This window comes from Gymnodraco acuticeps, unplaced genomic scaffold (genome assembly GCF_902827175.1).
Source record: "Gymnodraco acuticeps unplaced genomic scaffold, fGymAcu1.1, whole genome shotgun sequence".
In the NCBI taxonomy this organism is placed as follows: Eukaryota; Metazoa; Chordata; class Actinopteri; order Perciformes; family Bathydraconidae; genus Gymnodraco; species Gymnodraco acuticeps.
In genome coordinates, this window is record NW_022989900.1 from 729,978 (window position 1) to 748,176 (window position 18,199).

The 18,199-nt window shown below is 39.3% G+C and overlaps 2 protein-coding genes across 2 annotated transcripts in view; one reads left to right on the plus strand and one right to left on the minus strand.

Annotated features, from left to right (window-relative positions):
• Positions 1 to 18,199, minus strand: part of doc2a (double C2-like domains, alpha) — a 185,735-nt gene that overhangs the window by 152,816 nt on the left and 14,720 nt on the right. The gene's annotated exons all lie outside the window — the stretch shown is intronic.
• On the plus strand, positions 744 to 2,186 carry LOC117540158 (zinc finger and SCAN domain-containing protein 29-like). The gene is made up of 3 exons (XM_034206691.1): positions 744 to 1,119; positions 1,364 to 1,538; positions 1,911 to 2,186. The coding sequence occupies exons 1-3, from the start codon at positions 753 to 755 to the stop codon at positions 1,960 to 1,962; spliced, it is 594 nt and encodes a 197-aa protein (XP_034062582.1). The 5' UTR covers positions 744 to 752; the 3' UTR covers positions 1,963 to 2,186.

The following is an 18,199-nucleotide window of genomic DNA, read 5'->3' on the forward strand; positions in this document are numbered from 1 at the left end:
ATATTTATAATATTTCATTTAACAATTATGTAGCATATTTGATCCTCAAATTAGAGAAATATAATTTAAGGAAATTGATATTCTATATTCAACATTAGATAAACACAGAAGAATCCTTTCCAATTACCATAAGTAGATGCTCAGGTAAGTATGGCTAATAGGAATAATTGATAGACTTAATTTGGTACAGATCAGTGGTAGCATTTACAAATGTAATAATTCAAGTTTTAAGAATGTTTAATCCTTCCTTTCCAGGTTTTTTGCAAAAGTCTTTGAGTATTTGTCTGACTTTTCCTTTTCAGATTTTGAATGTATTGATATTACTAAAACTAAGTGCCTGACTCTTAAAGTAATCCTAAAATTGAGGACACTGCAATTTTGCAGATTACAGATTGATCAAATCACCATTGTGAATTATATACTCTAATGGCGCATTTCCACTGCAGCGGGTAGCCCCGTTTAAGCGTCCTTAACCGTCCTCAAGCGGCCAGGCCAGTTTTTGGTGGCCTTTCCATATAGCCTAGCACCGGCTAGCGGGTACTTTTTCCCTCTTTTTCCGGCCCCATAAAATCGTGGTTCTATCAGTACAGGCCAGGGCTGAACTAGTGACGTCAACACTCTCGACTGCTGATTGGTCAGAGAGAATCGTCACAAGATCGCGCGCGAGATCATCCCTAGCGTCGCATATATATCTAGAAGCAAGCTTGCAGCATTTTTATAAACAGCATTTTGTAAACGGAGGAGCTACAAAAATGGCAACGTCGAAGAAAAGCACACCGTGGTCGACCGAGGAGGTGACAACGTTCCTACATCTCATTGGGGATGATAAAATCCAGCGGGAGCTCGACGGAACAACGCGAAATGTGAAAGTGTTCCAGGATGTCTCTGCACAGATGTCCGAACGCGGATTTTCGAGGACTTTCCTGCAGTGTAGGGAAAAACTCAAAAAGATGAAGAGTGAATATCGCCAAGTAAAGGACAACAATAACACGAGTGGTGCGGGTAGGAAACAATGGAAGTGGTTCGACTTGTTGGACCAGATTTACGGCCATAGACCGGCCAACGTTGGGAGGGAGGGAGGCCTGGACTCTGCAACGGCTTTACTGGAGTCCCTGCAAGGTACGCTCACTTCTAACAAAGAAGTCTATTTTATCCTTACATTAATGTTTGACAACCCATGCTTTTATGGAGCCCCGAAGAGCTACATAGCTAGCTAAGGCAAATAGCCTTAGCTAGAGCTATTGTTTGCTAACACCATATGTGCCATTGTTTACGTTCAGTTTTTCTTTTCTATAGTTGTTGTTGCTATTTAGTATTGTGCTGCAGTAGTTTGTGGAATTAACAAGTCATTTTGTTGTTCTAGATGATTACATTGGGACTAGTGAGGAGGAACATTCCCGAACAACGGGTGATGGCAGTGTTCCGTCCACAACATCGTCATCGAATCCAGAACGGACCACAGACACCAGCCGAAGAACCGACACCAACTCAACCACCAACGCCGAGTGCCATCACGATACCTCAGCGTGTGGTTCTAGGTAAGAAATAGAAAAGGCAAAACGACTGGAATTGTGTTTTGTTTTTTTAAACCTTGGATCATCCATCGTCAGTAATTAAAATAAGCTATACCACTGTGTGGAAATGCTCTGTTACAAGTAAAGTCTTAGCTACTAAGCAACTAGTACAGTTGTGTGTGACATCCTATCATATACATATATTTATATTCATTATCAACAGGCTGGACATAATGTAATTCACTTTCACAATCATTGTAAACATCTAGGGCCAGGACTTTCTTTAGTTCACCTTACTGTTGTTCTGTTTATACATGTTATTCTTATATCCTTGTGTGACCTGTACCTGTCCTGTGTTTTTTCCTTATTGCTAATTATTATCTTATTGTCACCCAGGCAAGAGGAAACGAGGAGGAGAGGATCGGGCCCAGCAGGAACGGCACCATGAACAGCACATGGCCCAGCAGGAACGGCACTTGGACTGGGCCAAAGCGTCTGCTGAGCGGAGATGGGAGTTGGATGCGGCCTTGAGAAGGGAGGAGGCCGTCTTGAGAAGGGAGGAGGCCGCTCAAGCAGAGACCTTCAACCTAGCCTTCCTGCGCACTCTTGGCGAGGTGCTAGGGGGACTGGGCAGCCGTGGCCCGTCTCCTCCGTGATACTTAAAATAACCTTAATAGTTATTGTACATATTATATATTTTTTATCTAGTTAATTTTTAAATGTAACATTTGTACTTTCTTGTTTATTTATTTTCTTTAAAATGTTCATTTTATTTTTACTTTTACAATGCCATGTATATTTATGCTGGCTGCAATACAGTTTTAAATGTTTTTATTTGTATTGTTTAATGGCATGCCTTTTTGATACAACATTTTTTTTGTATTTTTATACTGCCATCAATAAAGTACTTATTTTACTTATCTTATCTCTTGTTGATAATGAATTGCACCCAACAGAAAACATTTTGATTCACATCATCTTGATTTAGAGAAGATATAAACATACATGAATTTATAAAGCAATAACAAACACCATCAGTTAGGAAAAAGCCCATAAGATAAGTTAGTTTTAAGAGATTTAAAGCAAGAAATTGAGTTTGCTAGCTTGATGTCCTCCTCTAAAACATTATTACATGTTTATTTTATAATAGTATTAAGAATACATGATAAATACATAATACATGTAGAAATTGCTCAATTGTAATACCCTCGTTCTACTAGACTCAAACAACACATTCCTTATATATTTCAAAGACGAGAGAACAAATCACTTTCCTTCTTGCAGTGATAACAAGCCACACACCAAGACACAAGTAAACAATCGCTTCCACATCCTCCATTGTTGTGTGTGTTTTGTGAGTTGTGTCGCATTGAAGATGACGCCACTGCAGTTTTACCCAGCGTCGCTCCCGCCAAAAAGCCGATCGCCCCGCCTACACTGCGTTGCTACCCCAGGTCCTAAACTGTAATGGAAATGCGCCACGGCCTCGGACGGCCAGCGAGGCAGCCCGAGGCCTGAGCGAGGACGCTTAGGGACGCTTAAACGGGGCTACCCCGCTACAATAAAAACCAAGTTGGCAAAATCCTGTGCAGACACAGGTCTGTCATGGACACAAGCTCTGCCCATTGTGTTGATGTACATAAGGATGCGGAAACGAACACGGAGTCAACTCAGCCCTTTTGAGATCCTTTTTGCAGCTCCTCCACAGATTGGGATCAAGGCGCTATGTTGTCATATTGTGTTAACCTGTCATCCACTTTAGCAGACATCCGACGTCAGGTAGCCGCAGCCTTACATACCCCTGCCACTGGTCCACTTCACCATCTCCAACCCGGCGACTTCGTGCTGGTCAAGGATTTCCGGAGAAAGAGCTGGAAATTCAATCATTGGCAAGGTCCCTACCAGATGCTTCTCGTCACCCAGACAGCGGTCAAGGTCACCGAGAGAGCCACGTGGGTACACGCCAGCCACTGCAAGGTCGTAGTCACAGGGAAGGAGAAATGGGAGAACAACAAGTGACAGCAAGTAACGTGCCAAGTCATCAACGGAAGAAGCAGACGACAACAAGTGACGTGCCAAGTCACTAACGGAAGAAGCAGACGACAACAAGTGACGTGCCAAGTCACCACCAGCACCACACTTGCACTACATACACCAAAACACACACTACACACAAGGTGTCACGAGCGAGTGCCAGCTGAGCGGTTTCATATGCCTCTGGTTCCTCGTTTGTGTTATCGGTGTGCGGGGTCTGACTGTCCGTGTCACAAAATCAACCGAGGGAACACACACACACACCCCATGGAGCATCCCCGCCTCGTGATGAGGGCTTGCCTGGAAAGACGACAACGCAACCGTGAGCAATGTGGAAAGTGCGGATACTACTGGAGAGCCTGGACAATCATAGAATAATTACACCCCTGGCGATCATTTTCGGCCTATTAATCAGTTGTACCCGTTTCATTATCCCAATACTGAAGAAGCGCGTTTCCAGCATGGTATCCTCAGCTTTCGTTCAGTATGCTGCTATTCCACTACACGACAATCCTACTTTGCGCCACAGCTACGAGAATCGTATACCTTGTGCATTCCACCGTACCCCTGTTTGTGAGCTAGAATCAGAAGAGTCTGATTTCGACACTACAATATAATCCATGTGAATCAAGTGTACCCTCCTCTTATGCTTACATTATATTGGAGTCTGTCCTCCACAAAAACAGCCAGTTTTCTATGATATATTTGTGATGTGTTTACTTAAACCAGCGATGGAGTGTATTCATTGAGGTGTTATATCAGTCTATCCTGTCATTTGTTTTATTTTATGATTGATCAAGTATGATCAAAGGGGGGGAATGTAGTGGCAATTTCTTTATCTTACCTTATATGCTAAAACCAAATGCTTCTAAAAACATTGTCTAAAACTAATGTACCATTTTCCTGATATGTGCTGTTTTCTCTGCATACTCTAATGAGGGTTTTTATTCCCAAGCGCTTCAAGGCCACAGAGCTGATTTGGCAGACTATGTTGAGACTACTCCTCTTCACACAAAGTCACACAAGAACTTCCATATTCTGAGAACCGTTATACTATCTACAGCTCAAGGACAGGTGTCTAATAACAATATGAGACCGTGTGAAAGCAGATTTCTGAGCAAACTCTGTCTGCCCACCCTTTCTTGTATATAAGCTTTGCTATTTTGTTACTATTGCGCACACTCCTGCAGACTATCCTATACTCTGTGAGACCTGTGTCTTTGAAGCTTCAAATAAATAACCAGAAAGACAACTCTGTCTGTTTCACCATTTATTGTTGATCTTTCTGACTTGTGTATCTCCACAGTATTGACTGGGTCTAAGATTTCCATAACAAATGTCAGCACATTCTTCAAACAATTGTTGACTTCGAGTGGATGTCTGTGTAGACCCTCCTTGTTTTCCTTTCTGTCCACCTGCTGCGCAGGTGCACCTGGTCTGCCCCTGGCTCCGCCTCTGCCCAGGTGTTCCAAATTCCACTAAGCCGCGTGTATATATAAAGAGAAGCTGGAGGAGAAGGATGTCTCGCCTATCCTAACGCCGGGAGACACTCTCCTTAGAATACCTCTTTGCCATTTTGAGCTGTAGGCCATATTTTTGCAGATGTGTTTATGTTTAGCCTGGAGGACCTGGTAGTCCAGTTTTCGCGGCTTTATTTTGTTTCACATAGGGTTTATAATTGATTTCTGGTTAGGGGGGGAAGCTCTGGGTAGTGATGGCGAGATGAAGCCTTATGAAGCTTTGAAGCTTTCCAGCCAATTGGTTCGCAAAAGGGTTCATCTCATGAGGCTTCATCATGGGCTTCATTTGAACACAAACCCCCCTGTTGGTCAAAGTGTGTAAAACAGGCAGATTGGACATCTCAACAGTGTTCTCTATCTCATACCGAGTTCCCAATGAGTAAAGCCTTAGAATAACTCTAAACAACGAACATAAAATCATATTTTCATGTTAACAATATTGTATTTATTCCAGTTTAATGATTGTGATTGAAAAGACTAAGGAGGCTGGTAAACATTGCAAAGAGGGATTTGTATTCCTTAATAATATTCATAAACGTAACCATGTTGTAGCCTGAGAAAGGCTAAACCATATCAAAGAATACATTTATTAACTACATTATCTCATTTAGCTGTAGCTTTTATAAACAACAAAAAATACGTATTGTTCAGTCGTTGAACCAGGGACCCTGCAGTCATGAGTCAACTGCTTTCCAGCTGAGCCACAGCACACACACTAAAGCTCCCTGAAAACACTGCAACATATTTATTCCTGTATTTATTCATGTTTTTATTCCTACATTTATTTATGCTTGTATCTATTTATACTTATGAAATGTTCCGAACTCTATATAAGTGAGGGTCTGAGCTCTCTTGATTCCATCGTGTCACCGGGCCCGGGTACAGGAGGGGTAATATGGTTCTTATTATACATCCATGGGTATTATGAGCGTTGTGGTTCAATGGTTCAACCGATCTGAATCGCTTCGTGACGCAGTTACGTGGTATCGACAGGCAGCGAGGCTTCGTTTGTCATCGATGACGTCACTGGCCCAAAACGATACAAGCCTCGATACATGCTTCACAAAAAGCTTCGGGGATTACTCGACACACGCTCCGAAGCCTCGGGGCAATACGTAACATCACTAGCAATATGCTCATTTTCGAATTAAAATATTAATATAAAAATATCTTAAGTATTAAAATGCAATAAAAAGAGGTGTGTCCTATTCAGCCAGTGTAGTTATTTGACCCACCATTGATTTTGAGTGAATCGGTCACATGACCTGGAAGGTATTGAAGAAATAAGCAAATGTTTCCATCAAAATATTAATATTAAAATATTTAGTGTTAAAATGCAATAAAAAGAGGTGTGTCCTATGCAGCAAGTTTAGTTATTTTATCCAGCACTGATTTTGAGTCATTAGGTCACATGATCTAGAAGTTATTGAAGAAATATGCAAATGTTTCCATACAAATATTAATAAAACGTATTTAAAGTATTAAAATGCAATGAAAAGAGGTGTGTTCAACAAATGCATGCTCTAGCGTGGATTTGCTTCACATTCACTCGATCGGGAAGCTGTCGATTTATTAAAAAGAAAAATGTTCTTGTGTAATTGAAAAGTCATTTGTTGATGGTCCCTAAGTGAAAGCCTCATTTCGCGGAGAAGATCTCCCCGTCGTAATACAGCCAGCAGCAGGGGAAACTGACGCTGCTGGCGGGTCCGTGAATGTCCGTCGAATATCCAACATAAAACTAAATTCACCGCGGTAAATGTTTGAGCTTCACTGTGCACTGCTGAATGATGTATGTGCAGAGTTTGACCCTTGAAGGCTGTTTCTTCTGCTCGGAAATGGAATATATTTGTTACATATTAATAGAATTTTAGATTTTTTTATTTTATTTTTGATTTGTGAATGGGAGAAGTAGTAGATGGAAAAAATACCAAGGCAAGGCAAGGCAAGGCAAGTTTATTTATATAGCACTTTTCAACACAAGGCAATTCAAAGTGCTTTACAAAAAATGAAAGAGATTAAGAAAATGGCATTTAAAATCAGTCATTAAAAAGAAAAGCTAATAAAATAAACATTAAAAGAAAAAATACATGGATAAAAGTTACAGTGCAGTCTAAGATATGAATAGTTCAATTAAAAGCAGCGACAAAAAGAAAAGTCTTCAGCCTGGATTTAAAAGTAGTCAGAGTTGCAGCGGACCTGCAGGTTTCTGGGAGTTTGTTCCAGATATTTGGAGCATAATAACTGAACGCTGCTTTACCATGTTTAGTTCTGACTCTGGGGACAGAAAGCTGACCAGTCCCTGAAGACCTGAGAGACCTGGATGGTTCATAATTTAGCAGGAGGTCAGAAATGTATTTTGGGCCTAAACCATTCAGTGCTTTATAAACCAGCAGCAGTATTTTGAAATCTATTCTTTGACACACAGGAAGCCAGTGTAAAGACTTCAGAACTGGAGTGATGTGATCCACTTTCTTAGTGTTAGTGAGGACTCGAGCAGCAGCGTTCTGAATTAGCTGCAGCTTTCTAATAGATTTTTTAGTGAGACCTGTGAAGACACCATTGCAGTAGTCGAGTCTACTGAAGATAAAAGCATGGACAAGTTTTTCCAAATCCTGCTGTGACATTAGTCTTTTAATCCTAGATATATTCTTTAGGTGATAGTAGGCTGATTTAGTAATTGTTTTAATGTGACTGTTGAAACTCAGGTCAGAGTCCATGACTACACCTAGATTTCTGGCTTTATCTGTTGTTTTGAACATTGCAGACTGAAGCTCAGTGCTAACTTTTATACGTTCTGACTTGGCTCCAAAAACCATTACCTCAGTTTTATCTTTGTTTAATTGGAGAAAGTTCTGACACATCCAGTCATTGATTTGTTCAATGCACTTACTCAGTGTTTGAATTGGAGCATAGTCTCCTGGTGAAATTGTTACGTAAATGTGTGTGTCATCTGCATAGCTATGGTAACTTATTTTGTTGTTTTTCATTATCTGAGCCATTGGTAGCATGTAGATGTTAAAGAGAAGAGGCCCCAAGATGGAGCCTTGAGGAACCCCACATGTCATATTTGTCAACTCAGATGTGTATTTACCTATAGAAACAAAGTTGTTTCTGTCCTTTAAGTAGGATTCAAACCAATTTAGAACTGTTTCCGAAAGTCCCACCCAGTTTTCCAGTCGGTCTAGTAATATGCTGTGGTCAACAGTGTCAAACGCAGCACTGAGATCTAATAATACTAACACTGAAGTTCTGCCACTGTCTGTGTTTAAGTGGATGTCATTAAAGACCTTTACAAGAGCAGTCTCAGTGCTGTGGTTTGGACGAAAGCACTGATTGGAACACATCAAAACAGTTATTTAAATGCAAGAAATTACTCAACTGTTGAAAAACAACTTTTTCAATGATTTTACCTAGAAATGGGAGGTTTGATATGGGCCTGTAATTGTTCATTACTGAAGCATCTAGATTATTCTTTTTTAAGAGCGGTTTAATGACTGCAGTTTTCAGGGCCTGTGGAAAAATACCTGAGTGAAGAGATTTGTTTACTATATGAAGTAGATCTGAGGCCATGCGAGGCAAAACATCTTTGAAAAATCCTGTTGGAATAATATCAAGGCAGCAAGAGGAGGATTTCAGAAGTTGAATAATGTCCTCTAGGTTTTTATCATTAATCTGATGGAATTGTGTCATGATGTCTGAATTGATGTTAAGTGGAGATAGGGACAACACATTTGTTGTTCCTGATGCAGAGGCACTGACTGCTTGTCTGATTTTCTGAATTTTGTCAGTGAAAAAGGAGGCAAAATCATTGCACGCCCTGGTGGATAGAAATTCAGAGGCTACTGACAGTTAGTTAGTCTGTCGACGGTAGCAAACAAGGCACGTGCGTTGTTTTTGTTTTTGGTAATGATGTCAGAGAAGAACGATTGTCGTGCGTTTTTCAATTCCAAATTATAAAGGCCAAGTCTCTCTTTATAGATTTCAAAGTGAACCTGGAGATTTGTTTTTTGCCACCTGCGTTCAGCTTTTCGACATTCTCTTTTTTCTGTTTTCACGGTCATGGCCTTTCTCCATGGAGATATTTTCTTGCCAGACCTTCCTTTACCAAACACTAATTATTCAAAGTAGAGTATTTCATTTTATATACGGTAATACTAAGGAGGCATAGGCCTACAGTATATGATGATATTAAAAAAGTGATTTGTTTTCCATGTCATTCGTGTGTTTTTCTTATCAGAAAGTGAAGTTATTTATTTGTAAGCTCCAAATCCAAATGTTTCCCTCAATGGCCTTGCCCCTAAAATGACGAAAATCCAAGCCTGTTGATAACCTCAGCTCAGTGAGGTAAAGGCACACCTTTATATGATCATTATAGTTATACAAAAATAAGAGTATGAAATACAATATGACTGTAAAAAAAAAGTTGATATTAATAAATAAATACAGAATACAGTTTAAAAGGAGAGTGATTTGTAAAATATCCATAAAGAAAAATAAAATCTGCTTACAGTTCTGTTTCATATGGATGTTGAGAGATGTATCCATAGAACTCATAATTTTGCTCTCAAAGTGCACCAGATTGATGCTTGTAACTTCAATATTTAAAAAAACAAATCCTCCCAGGGGAGCATGCCCCTGGACCCCCCTAGAGGGGTTAGGTCACATGTTTTGATGTCTGTTCTTGTTAATATATTTGCGAGTTGTTATCATGGAGTGATGATGTATGTACCCATCGATTCTGTGTCATCTCACGATCAGATCGATGAGTTGGACGTGCAGCTACGATAAGTAATAAGGGTGTTATGAGTGAGTTTCTGTGCAACACGCCGTTAGCATTTTTCGCTCGTGGCTAATTCATAGGCTCAGTGCTAGCTTTGTGGGTTTAAAAAAAAAAAAAAAGAAGATCAGTTAGCTGAGTTTCTTCCCGTTACATGGATATAAAACATTCATAGTTTATTGAATATTAAGATGCCCTCAGACGCGGTTTCCTGCAGATGACGCGTTTTTCCCCCCGGTATCGGGTATGCGGTAGAAGCAACCTGATCTCACCAGAATGCGTGACTCCACCACGACTCCTTAACACCACACGAGTCACGAACTTTGTTACATTTACGTGTCGGCACCACGCAATCAACCCCTATGTAAAGTGAATGAGGCTCCTTTGTCGTGGTGCACACACGCATTTCTACAACGTCCCGCAGTGAGCTTTTATTCTATAAAACGTTTTTTAAAATCTACTTTATAGCTTGTAGTAACTCACGGGAGGCTATTTTTTGTCAGAATGTAAAAATTATATTAGTTACACATTTTTGTTCTCAAAAAACTGCATTGTGTGTAATACAACTGTGATTTTCATTAAATTAGTTAGTTTTTAAGGAAGGCCAGAGCTTCAGCTGTGTCAAATAGATTGTTCCCTTTAGTTAACGTTATTTAAAAGATAATGATCATGTCCCCTCTATTGTATTACGAGCGTCCATTGGATAACGGAGAATTGTACACCCGGAAGTAAGTATTCTCCTTACTGTCGATTGATTTTACAGTGATATCTGAACTACTCATCGACTAAAAAACACCAGATTATCCTTGTTAATTACACAACATTGATTGGTTTGAATTGTGTACAATGCTTTTGTATTTTCCCCCTTCGATTCGGAGAAACAAATATTTTTTCGGAGTTTTAGGATGGCCGAAGACACTACACTACCCAGAATCCTCAGCTATCGTTTGGGACTACACCATGTGCTTAGCTTGACAAACCCCGTGATCAGTCCTCAACCTCTGTGATTGGAGGTTGGAGTGGCAGTGCGCTAAGTTTACACAGAGCGTCAAAAAGGACTTTGAAATGGAATGAAACCCATCGACGGCACACTATTCAAAACAGGAATCGAACGTGTCCTACCCCCCCCCCCCCCCCCCCCCCCCCCCCCTTAGGTCACAGGCTCCTCCAACAGTGCTACGCAATAAAACAGATACACAGAAAAAATAGTGAAATAGTGCAATAAGAGTCTATATACAAGTGATTGGAATATGATATGTTAGATAAATAATTTCTAAGTAGCAGCCAGATGAATGTTATGGATGTTGTTTCTACGTTCAGGTGTTTAATAGTCTTCTGGCCTGTGGGATGAAGCTGTCTCTGTGTCTGGTGGTTTTAGTCCGGGTGCTGCGGTACCGCCTGCCAGACGGCAGCAGACAGAACAGTTTGTGGCTGAGGTGATGGGGGTCTTTTATAATCCTGAGGGCTTTCTTTAAGGTTAACCTGGTATTTTTACTCCACTACATTTATTTTAGTTACTTTACAGATTTGGATTAATGATGTGAAATATAAGCAACCCTTAAATCAGACTTTAGTTACACCTGAGTGAAATTCAGTGAAGGTGATTGTCAAGTGCCAACAATCAGGAGAGATATTTGATAGTTGGTGCTTGAGAAGACTAAATATTTATCTGCAGATCCGTTTAAAGCATATTCATTACTCGTTATTCTCTAATAGTTAATTAAAGACTGTATATAATGGCTATTTTGCACATCCCTTTCAAGATTTCAAGATTTTCTAAGGTTTATTGACATATCATATACACAACAGTGTAGTTATGCAATGAATGAAAAACTTGGGTCACAGGTTCCTCAACAGTGCATTACAAGACATCTATCAATATGTGTGTATACCTCCACCATTACACTGTCGTATTCTGGACATTTATTATACTATCTACATACATAAGATTATAATTAATGTGTATAATATCAGTTAAAATAAGTGCTTCAACATAGTTAACATTGCAGGAAAGTTGATTGTCAAGTTCCAAAACAAACCATGCAATTTAGACTTTGTCAGGCTTACTATTTATCTGTAGATAGATACCCCCAAAGCTTTTTTCCTATTTAAAAGAAGACCTTAACCTAAAGTATTCTTTAATGTTTAAATAAAGCCTTATTAGTTAGCACATCCTCCAATCAGGCACTAAACTGTTTTATTCTAGATATCATTTGAGTATCTTCTTGATATTTTCTATTCTATATTTATATCATTGACCTTCTACTTTCCCACTATTTTGTATGTACTCTTAATATTTAAATGTTTTCATAAAATATAACTACGGTGGCCGGCAGGTGCAAACGCGGAACAACGGCCAAAAACAAATACATTAGCAGGAAACAGCTGCAAATCCTGAAATGAAAAACAAACAAATCCTGAAAACAAATACAACCAAAAAACGCTGCATTTCCAGAAATGATGCAAACTAAATACAACACACAAACCCCGAAAACAAACGCAACAAAAAAACGCTGCAAATACCAAAACGACATGCAAAGTCCAAAGCACATACAAATCCCAAAACACATACAAAAAAAAACATTCCGGAAGTGCTCCAGGCCTCTAGGGGGCGCGCTACGTGGAACAGATTGATGTCTGACCAGACATAGAGGGAACGAACAAGAGTGCTGCAAATTGAAGCCGGAGGAAACGAAGTTGATCGAAGTGGAAAAAGACGATATATAAAAAGGTAAGTATTGTTTTGATACAAAGAGCGTCATATTTACCCAGCTAGCGTTAGCTTGTTTGGTGAAAGAGCTTGCAAGTCAAGAGACAGCACTGTCTGTGCACCTAAATGTAACTCTTGACATCATATAGATATATTATAGGTGCAGAGAGGAGTTGGTGTATTGTGCTTCAATGTAAATCCTAATGTGAGAGTTAAAGGACGGTCAACAATATAATGTACCTTGGTCAGTTTGGATTTATCGTGGCATTTATTCTTAATTAAAGTGAATTTATTTTTATTTCAGTCAGTCATTTGTGTGTTGTATGTGGGACATTCCAAATGTTCCAAAAGTGAGCACTCCACGAATGGACAACAGTTTGCAGGGTAAAATAAAACATTGTCAACATATTATTTTGTGCCACAAGAAGCAGAATGTTTTAACAGTACAGTAGTTTGAATATATTTGTTGTTAACCTTTATCAGACCTCTCAGGCACCCACAACCAGCGTCTGATCGGGTAAGACTAATTACAAATGTAATTATACCATGTAGGTTTGAATTTGTGAACATGAAATCAATAAATACCTTTGTGTGCACTTATTTCCTGGGTAAAAATAGGATGGAGCACCAACCCCATTCCAGGAAGAGGTCCAGTCTGCCCCGGGTCAGAACCACTTCTATAGGTAAACGAGGTTGACAGTTGCATCGTGACACAGTTGTTTGCTGTGTATCTTTATTTTACATTTGTTTGTTTGTATAGCCTCCAATCACAGTGGGTAACATTGCCAGGAAGCAGAACAATTATACTTTTATACATTTCCAAATGACACCCACAACATCTGACATCTTAGTGAAGACAATACAAAAAACACCCACAAATATTTTTCAAAGATCAGAAATTTTTTGTTGCATCCATTTCAAATGTTTACAAGGATTGTGCAGGAGTATGACAAAAGTGCTGTTGTCAGTTTAGAACCCAATGTATTGAAAAAACAGGAAGAGGATCGACATCCTTTTGTAAATATGACTGTCATGCATATATTAGGTATTTGAAAGTAATTATTCAACTGTCTTCTCACTGCAGCAACTACACAACTGTGTATGCACTTATCATTATTGATAGCCAGTCTGAGCCAGAAGACACAATGGAGCAAAGGTATTAATTGTTACGATTACCACTTAATTTTTCTATTCTATTCTGTAAATCTTATTACTAGCTTCATCATTTAATATTACAATACATCACTTTGTCTTTCCCAGCACAGAATACCTGACTGCGGCACACATTGTTGCAGAACTCTCTGCAAAAATAACAAATACATCTTGCAGCAGGTTCAATATTAATAGAGCCAGTGTGTGCAATGGAGCAAGGAGCAATCCGCGGCTTCAAAGGTGCCTCATTCGATCCCTCTCATGAGATGTCAGTTAAGTTCACTGATGATGAGGGACACACTGAGGATGGAGGGGACACTGGTGGTCCCAAGCGTGAGTTCCTGACCCTCCTTATGGAATGCCTGAGAATGAAGAAAACATCACGTCAGCAACTGTTTGTGCCCCATGGCGGTGTGACTTTCCAGCCGCTCACTGTCTCAAAATCTGATTCTAAATATATAATGTTCTCTATAAAGATAGAACTAATACACAATTATGAATGTATAATATAAGCTGTTTTGTGTATTTAATCATGCATTGGTCTACAATTTAATGATGGCTTCTACATATTTCACATAAACAGACAATGAAAAAATGTGTCCTTCATGCTGATAACTAGTGTATGCATCTGCCAATTCGTATTCTAAACAGAGTAGTGTGTTGAATCCTTATTTCTTGCATTTGAAACAGATACAATAAAAAAAGTGAACTTACTGTTGTGTTCAACTTCTGCCAAAAACTGTACATGTTTGCCACAGGAGCCATAGAACACTTGAACTGTCCCCAGATGCTGGCCACAGAAAGGACAAAACATGGCGGCCTGAAAAGACATACATTGATGTAGTAAATCCATTTAATCAAGTTAATCAAAAACACATAGTCTAAATAGTGGTTAGCTAAATAAATAGAAAGATACATCATGTTTACCGTTGAATCTGTGTTCTCTCTCTCCTTGAATGTCTCTATATTTGTTCTTGAGCATGTCTAATGCACACTACTCTCCTGTCATTACTTTGTCCCTCTTCACATGTTGTCACATCTCTCTCAATTCAATAGCTTTATTAGCATGACCATAGTTACAGGTAATTGCTAAAGCTCTGTATAGTTGCAACATCTATACACAAATATATACATATAAACAAACTGCTAAGAATTCAAATGTCCTTTTTCCGCGGTACTCACTATAGCCCGTGTTATTTGCCTGCACTTGATTTGTCATCTCTTTTAACAATGTTCTTCCCTCGCTTTATCGTCTCTTCACGTGAAGCTCTCCTCTCCTCAGCTGGTGTAGTAGTTAGGCACGCTAACGCTAGCTATATAAATATGACGCTCTATGTATTAAAACAAAACTTACTTTCTTATATCTTTCTCCACTTAAATTAACTTTCTTTCCTTTCGATTTCCATCACTCTTGTTCGTTCTCTCTATGTCTGGTCAGACATCAATCTGTTCCACGTAGCGCGCCCCCTAGAGGCCTGGAGCACTTCCGGAATGTTTTTTTTGTATGTGTTTTGGGATTTGTACGTGCTTTGGACTTTGCATATCATTTTGGTATTTGCAGCGTTTTTTTGTTGCGTTTGTTTTCGGGGTTTGTGTGTTGTATTTAGTTTGCAACATTTCTGTAAATGCAGCGTTTTTCTGTTGTATTTGTTTTCAGGGTTTGTTTGTTTTTCATTTCATTATTTGCAGGTGTTTCCTGCTTATGTATTTGTTTTTGGCCGTTGTTCCGCGTTTGCACCTGCCGGCCACCGTATATAACACATTCAAAAGTGCTTTACAAAAATGAAAGACATTAAGAAAAAGGCATTTTAAACAGTCATTAAAAAGCTACACAATCTTCCTGCATTGCAATTACTCTAAACGTGTAATAACGTGCTTTAACCAGTAGGTGGTTTGGGTTAAAAAGCTGTCAAATTTATAGTGTTAACAAAATAAAATATACTGCCGTTTCCGGTTTAGTTTACGACGAATATTATTTTGTTATTGTTTTGATATTTGTAACACAAAAGCGATGGAAAAAACCCACAGCAACACAGAAAAGATGGTCTTAACATGACCCAGTGGTCTAGTAGTTAATAAAAAACAATAATATCAAAACAAAATATTACTACTAACTTTATTGTGAAATTAAAACAGAACGGTAAAAGAATAGTTTCCGGTCTATTCTGATGCCCGATCTCTGTAGATAAATAAAGAACTACGACAGATGTGTAATATTTAATGCAGCCAAACCATTTATTACAATGCATTCATGTTATGACTTTCAAAGACTAAAGCAAGCACTGCTGAATAAAGTATGATTTTATCTTTTACGAAACGTTTTTTTTTTCATATGGAATGCAGTTGGAGGTCAACCAATCACAGAGCTTGAGGACTGATCACGGGGTTTGTCATCACAGTTGCATTACACACAATGCACTGTTTTTTGAGAACACAAATTCGTAACTAATGTAATTTTTACATTCTGACGAAAAATAAAAATTATTATGAATACAAATAAAATAAAAGAAGCCTCCCGTGAGTTACTACAAGCTATAAAGTAGATTTAAAAAACGTTTTATAGAATAAAAGCTCACTGCGGGACGTTGTAGAAATGCGTGTGTGCACCACGACAAAGGAGCCTCATTCACTTTGCATAGGGGTTGTTTGCGTGGTGCCGACACGTAAATGTAACAAAGTTCGTGACTCCACCACGCATTGTGGTGTTAAGGAGTCGTGGTGGAGTCACGCATTCTGGTGAGATCAGGTTACATAGGGATTGTTTGCGTGGTGCCGACACGTAAATGTAACAAAGTTCGTGACTCCACCACGCATTGTGGTGTTAAGGAGTCGTGGTGGAGTCACGCATTCTGGTGAGATCAGGTTGGGTAGAAGAGGTTAAAGGCAATGTGAGTGTCTATTCCCATTGGATAACGGAGGATTTAACACCCGGAAGTAAGTATTCTCCTTACTGTCGATTGATTTTACAGTGATATCTGCACTACTCATCAACTCAAAAACACCAGATTATCCTTGTTAATTACACGACATTGATTGGTTTAAATTGTGTACAATGCTTTTGTATTTTTCCCCTTCGATTCGGATTTTATTTTTTCAGAGTTTAGGATGGCCGAAGACACTACACTACCCAGAATCCTCAGCTATCGTTCGGCTTTGCTCACAAACCCACTGATTAGTCCTCAAGCTCTGTGATTGGTTGACCTCCAACTGCATTCCATATGAAAAAAAAACGTTTCGTAAAAGATCAAATCATACTTTATTCAGCAGTGCTTGCTTTACTCTTTGAAAGTCATCACATGAATGCATTGTAATGAATGGTTCGGCTGCATTAAATATTACACATCTGTCGTAGTTCTTGATTTATCTACAGAGATTTGGGGCCTCATTTATAACGCCGTGCGTAGGATTCACGTAGGAAGGTTGCTTACGTAGTAGAAATCCAAAAAATAGGTACAGAAATGTTCCGCCATTTTCCGATTCACCAAACATTGCGTACCGGCGAGGAAAGTGCATACGGCACTTCCTACGCCGGTTTCCCTTTATAAATCACTATCGACTCGAAATGCGGTGCAGCTTTTGCGGACTTCACGTAACGCCCATATTTGCCTATAAATAGTCAAAGAAACGCCCATTCATTCATTCATTTTGACTGACTTTATGAAGAAGATAGCAGGAAATGACGACAGAACAGCTAAAAAAGACATCTCACACCGTCAGATTCTGGTTATTTTGGGGAGGTCGAGATCAATCATATTGTTTGGTGGATGCAGTTTGAACCAGAGTAACCAGCATGGAGGTCGGATCGTCACCAAAATAAATAAATAAGTGGTCCGAAAAAGGATAATGACAAAAAAAATACACATAGCCTTCCTCAGGCAGTGTGTTTGTGCCGGGGACAGGAGACACCCCCTTGATGAGAAACTGTAAGAAATGATCGGGGAATCCCTCCGGAGTGGAGTCATGATGACTGGATCTGAATTATGTTTTTGTATTTGGTGGTTTGTGTCCCAGCTGTGCGCAGCGTCTCCACTGCAGCCTGTGCATCTCAACCCCCCCCCTTCCCGCAGCAACTCTATATCCACCAGTTAAAGGAAATACAACCAATGTGTTGTGTTATATTTGCTGTACAATTGCACATATGGTGTTCTTAGTTTCCATACCTCCTGTGTTTTACGAGCGACGTCATAAAACACGATTAAACGTGATAGTAGGCCTATATAAAACTATGCTCGTATCTACAACCTATAGAAATGCAAAACGGCGTCAGTTTAGACGTAATTCTGCCCTCCTGCTTACCGCATCATTTATGAGAAAACATTTCATAACATTAACACAACATATTCGAGGTGGTTTTCAATAACATATCCGTATTTATTTATTTCTCCAAGTTATGTTTTTGTGTGCACTGAGGAGTCGCAAACAGGCTTTTGTTTAATCTTTTTAAGATTGGCTTTAATCAATGTTTGAAAATGAATTCATCATATATGATAAA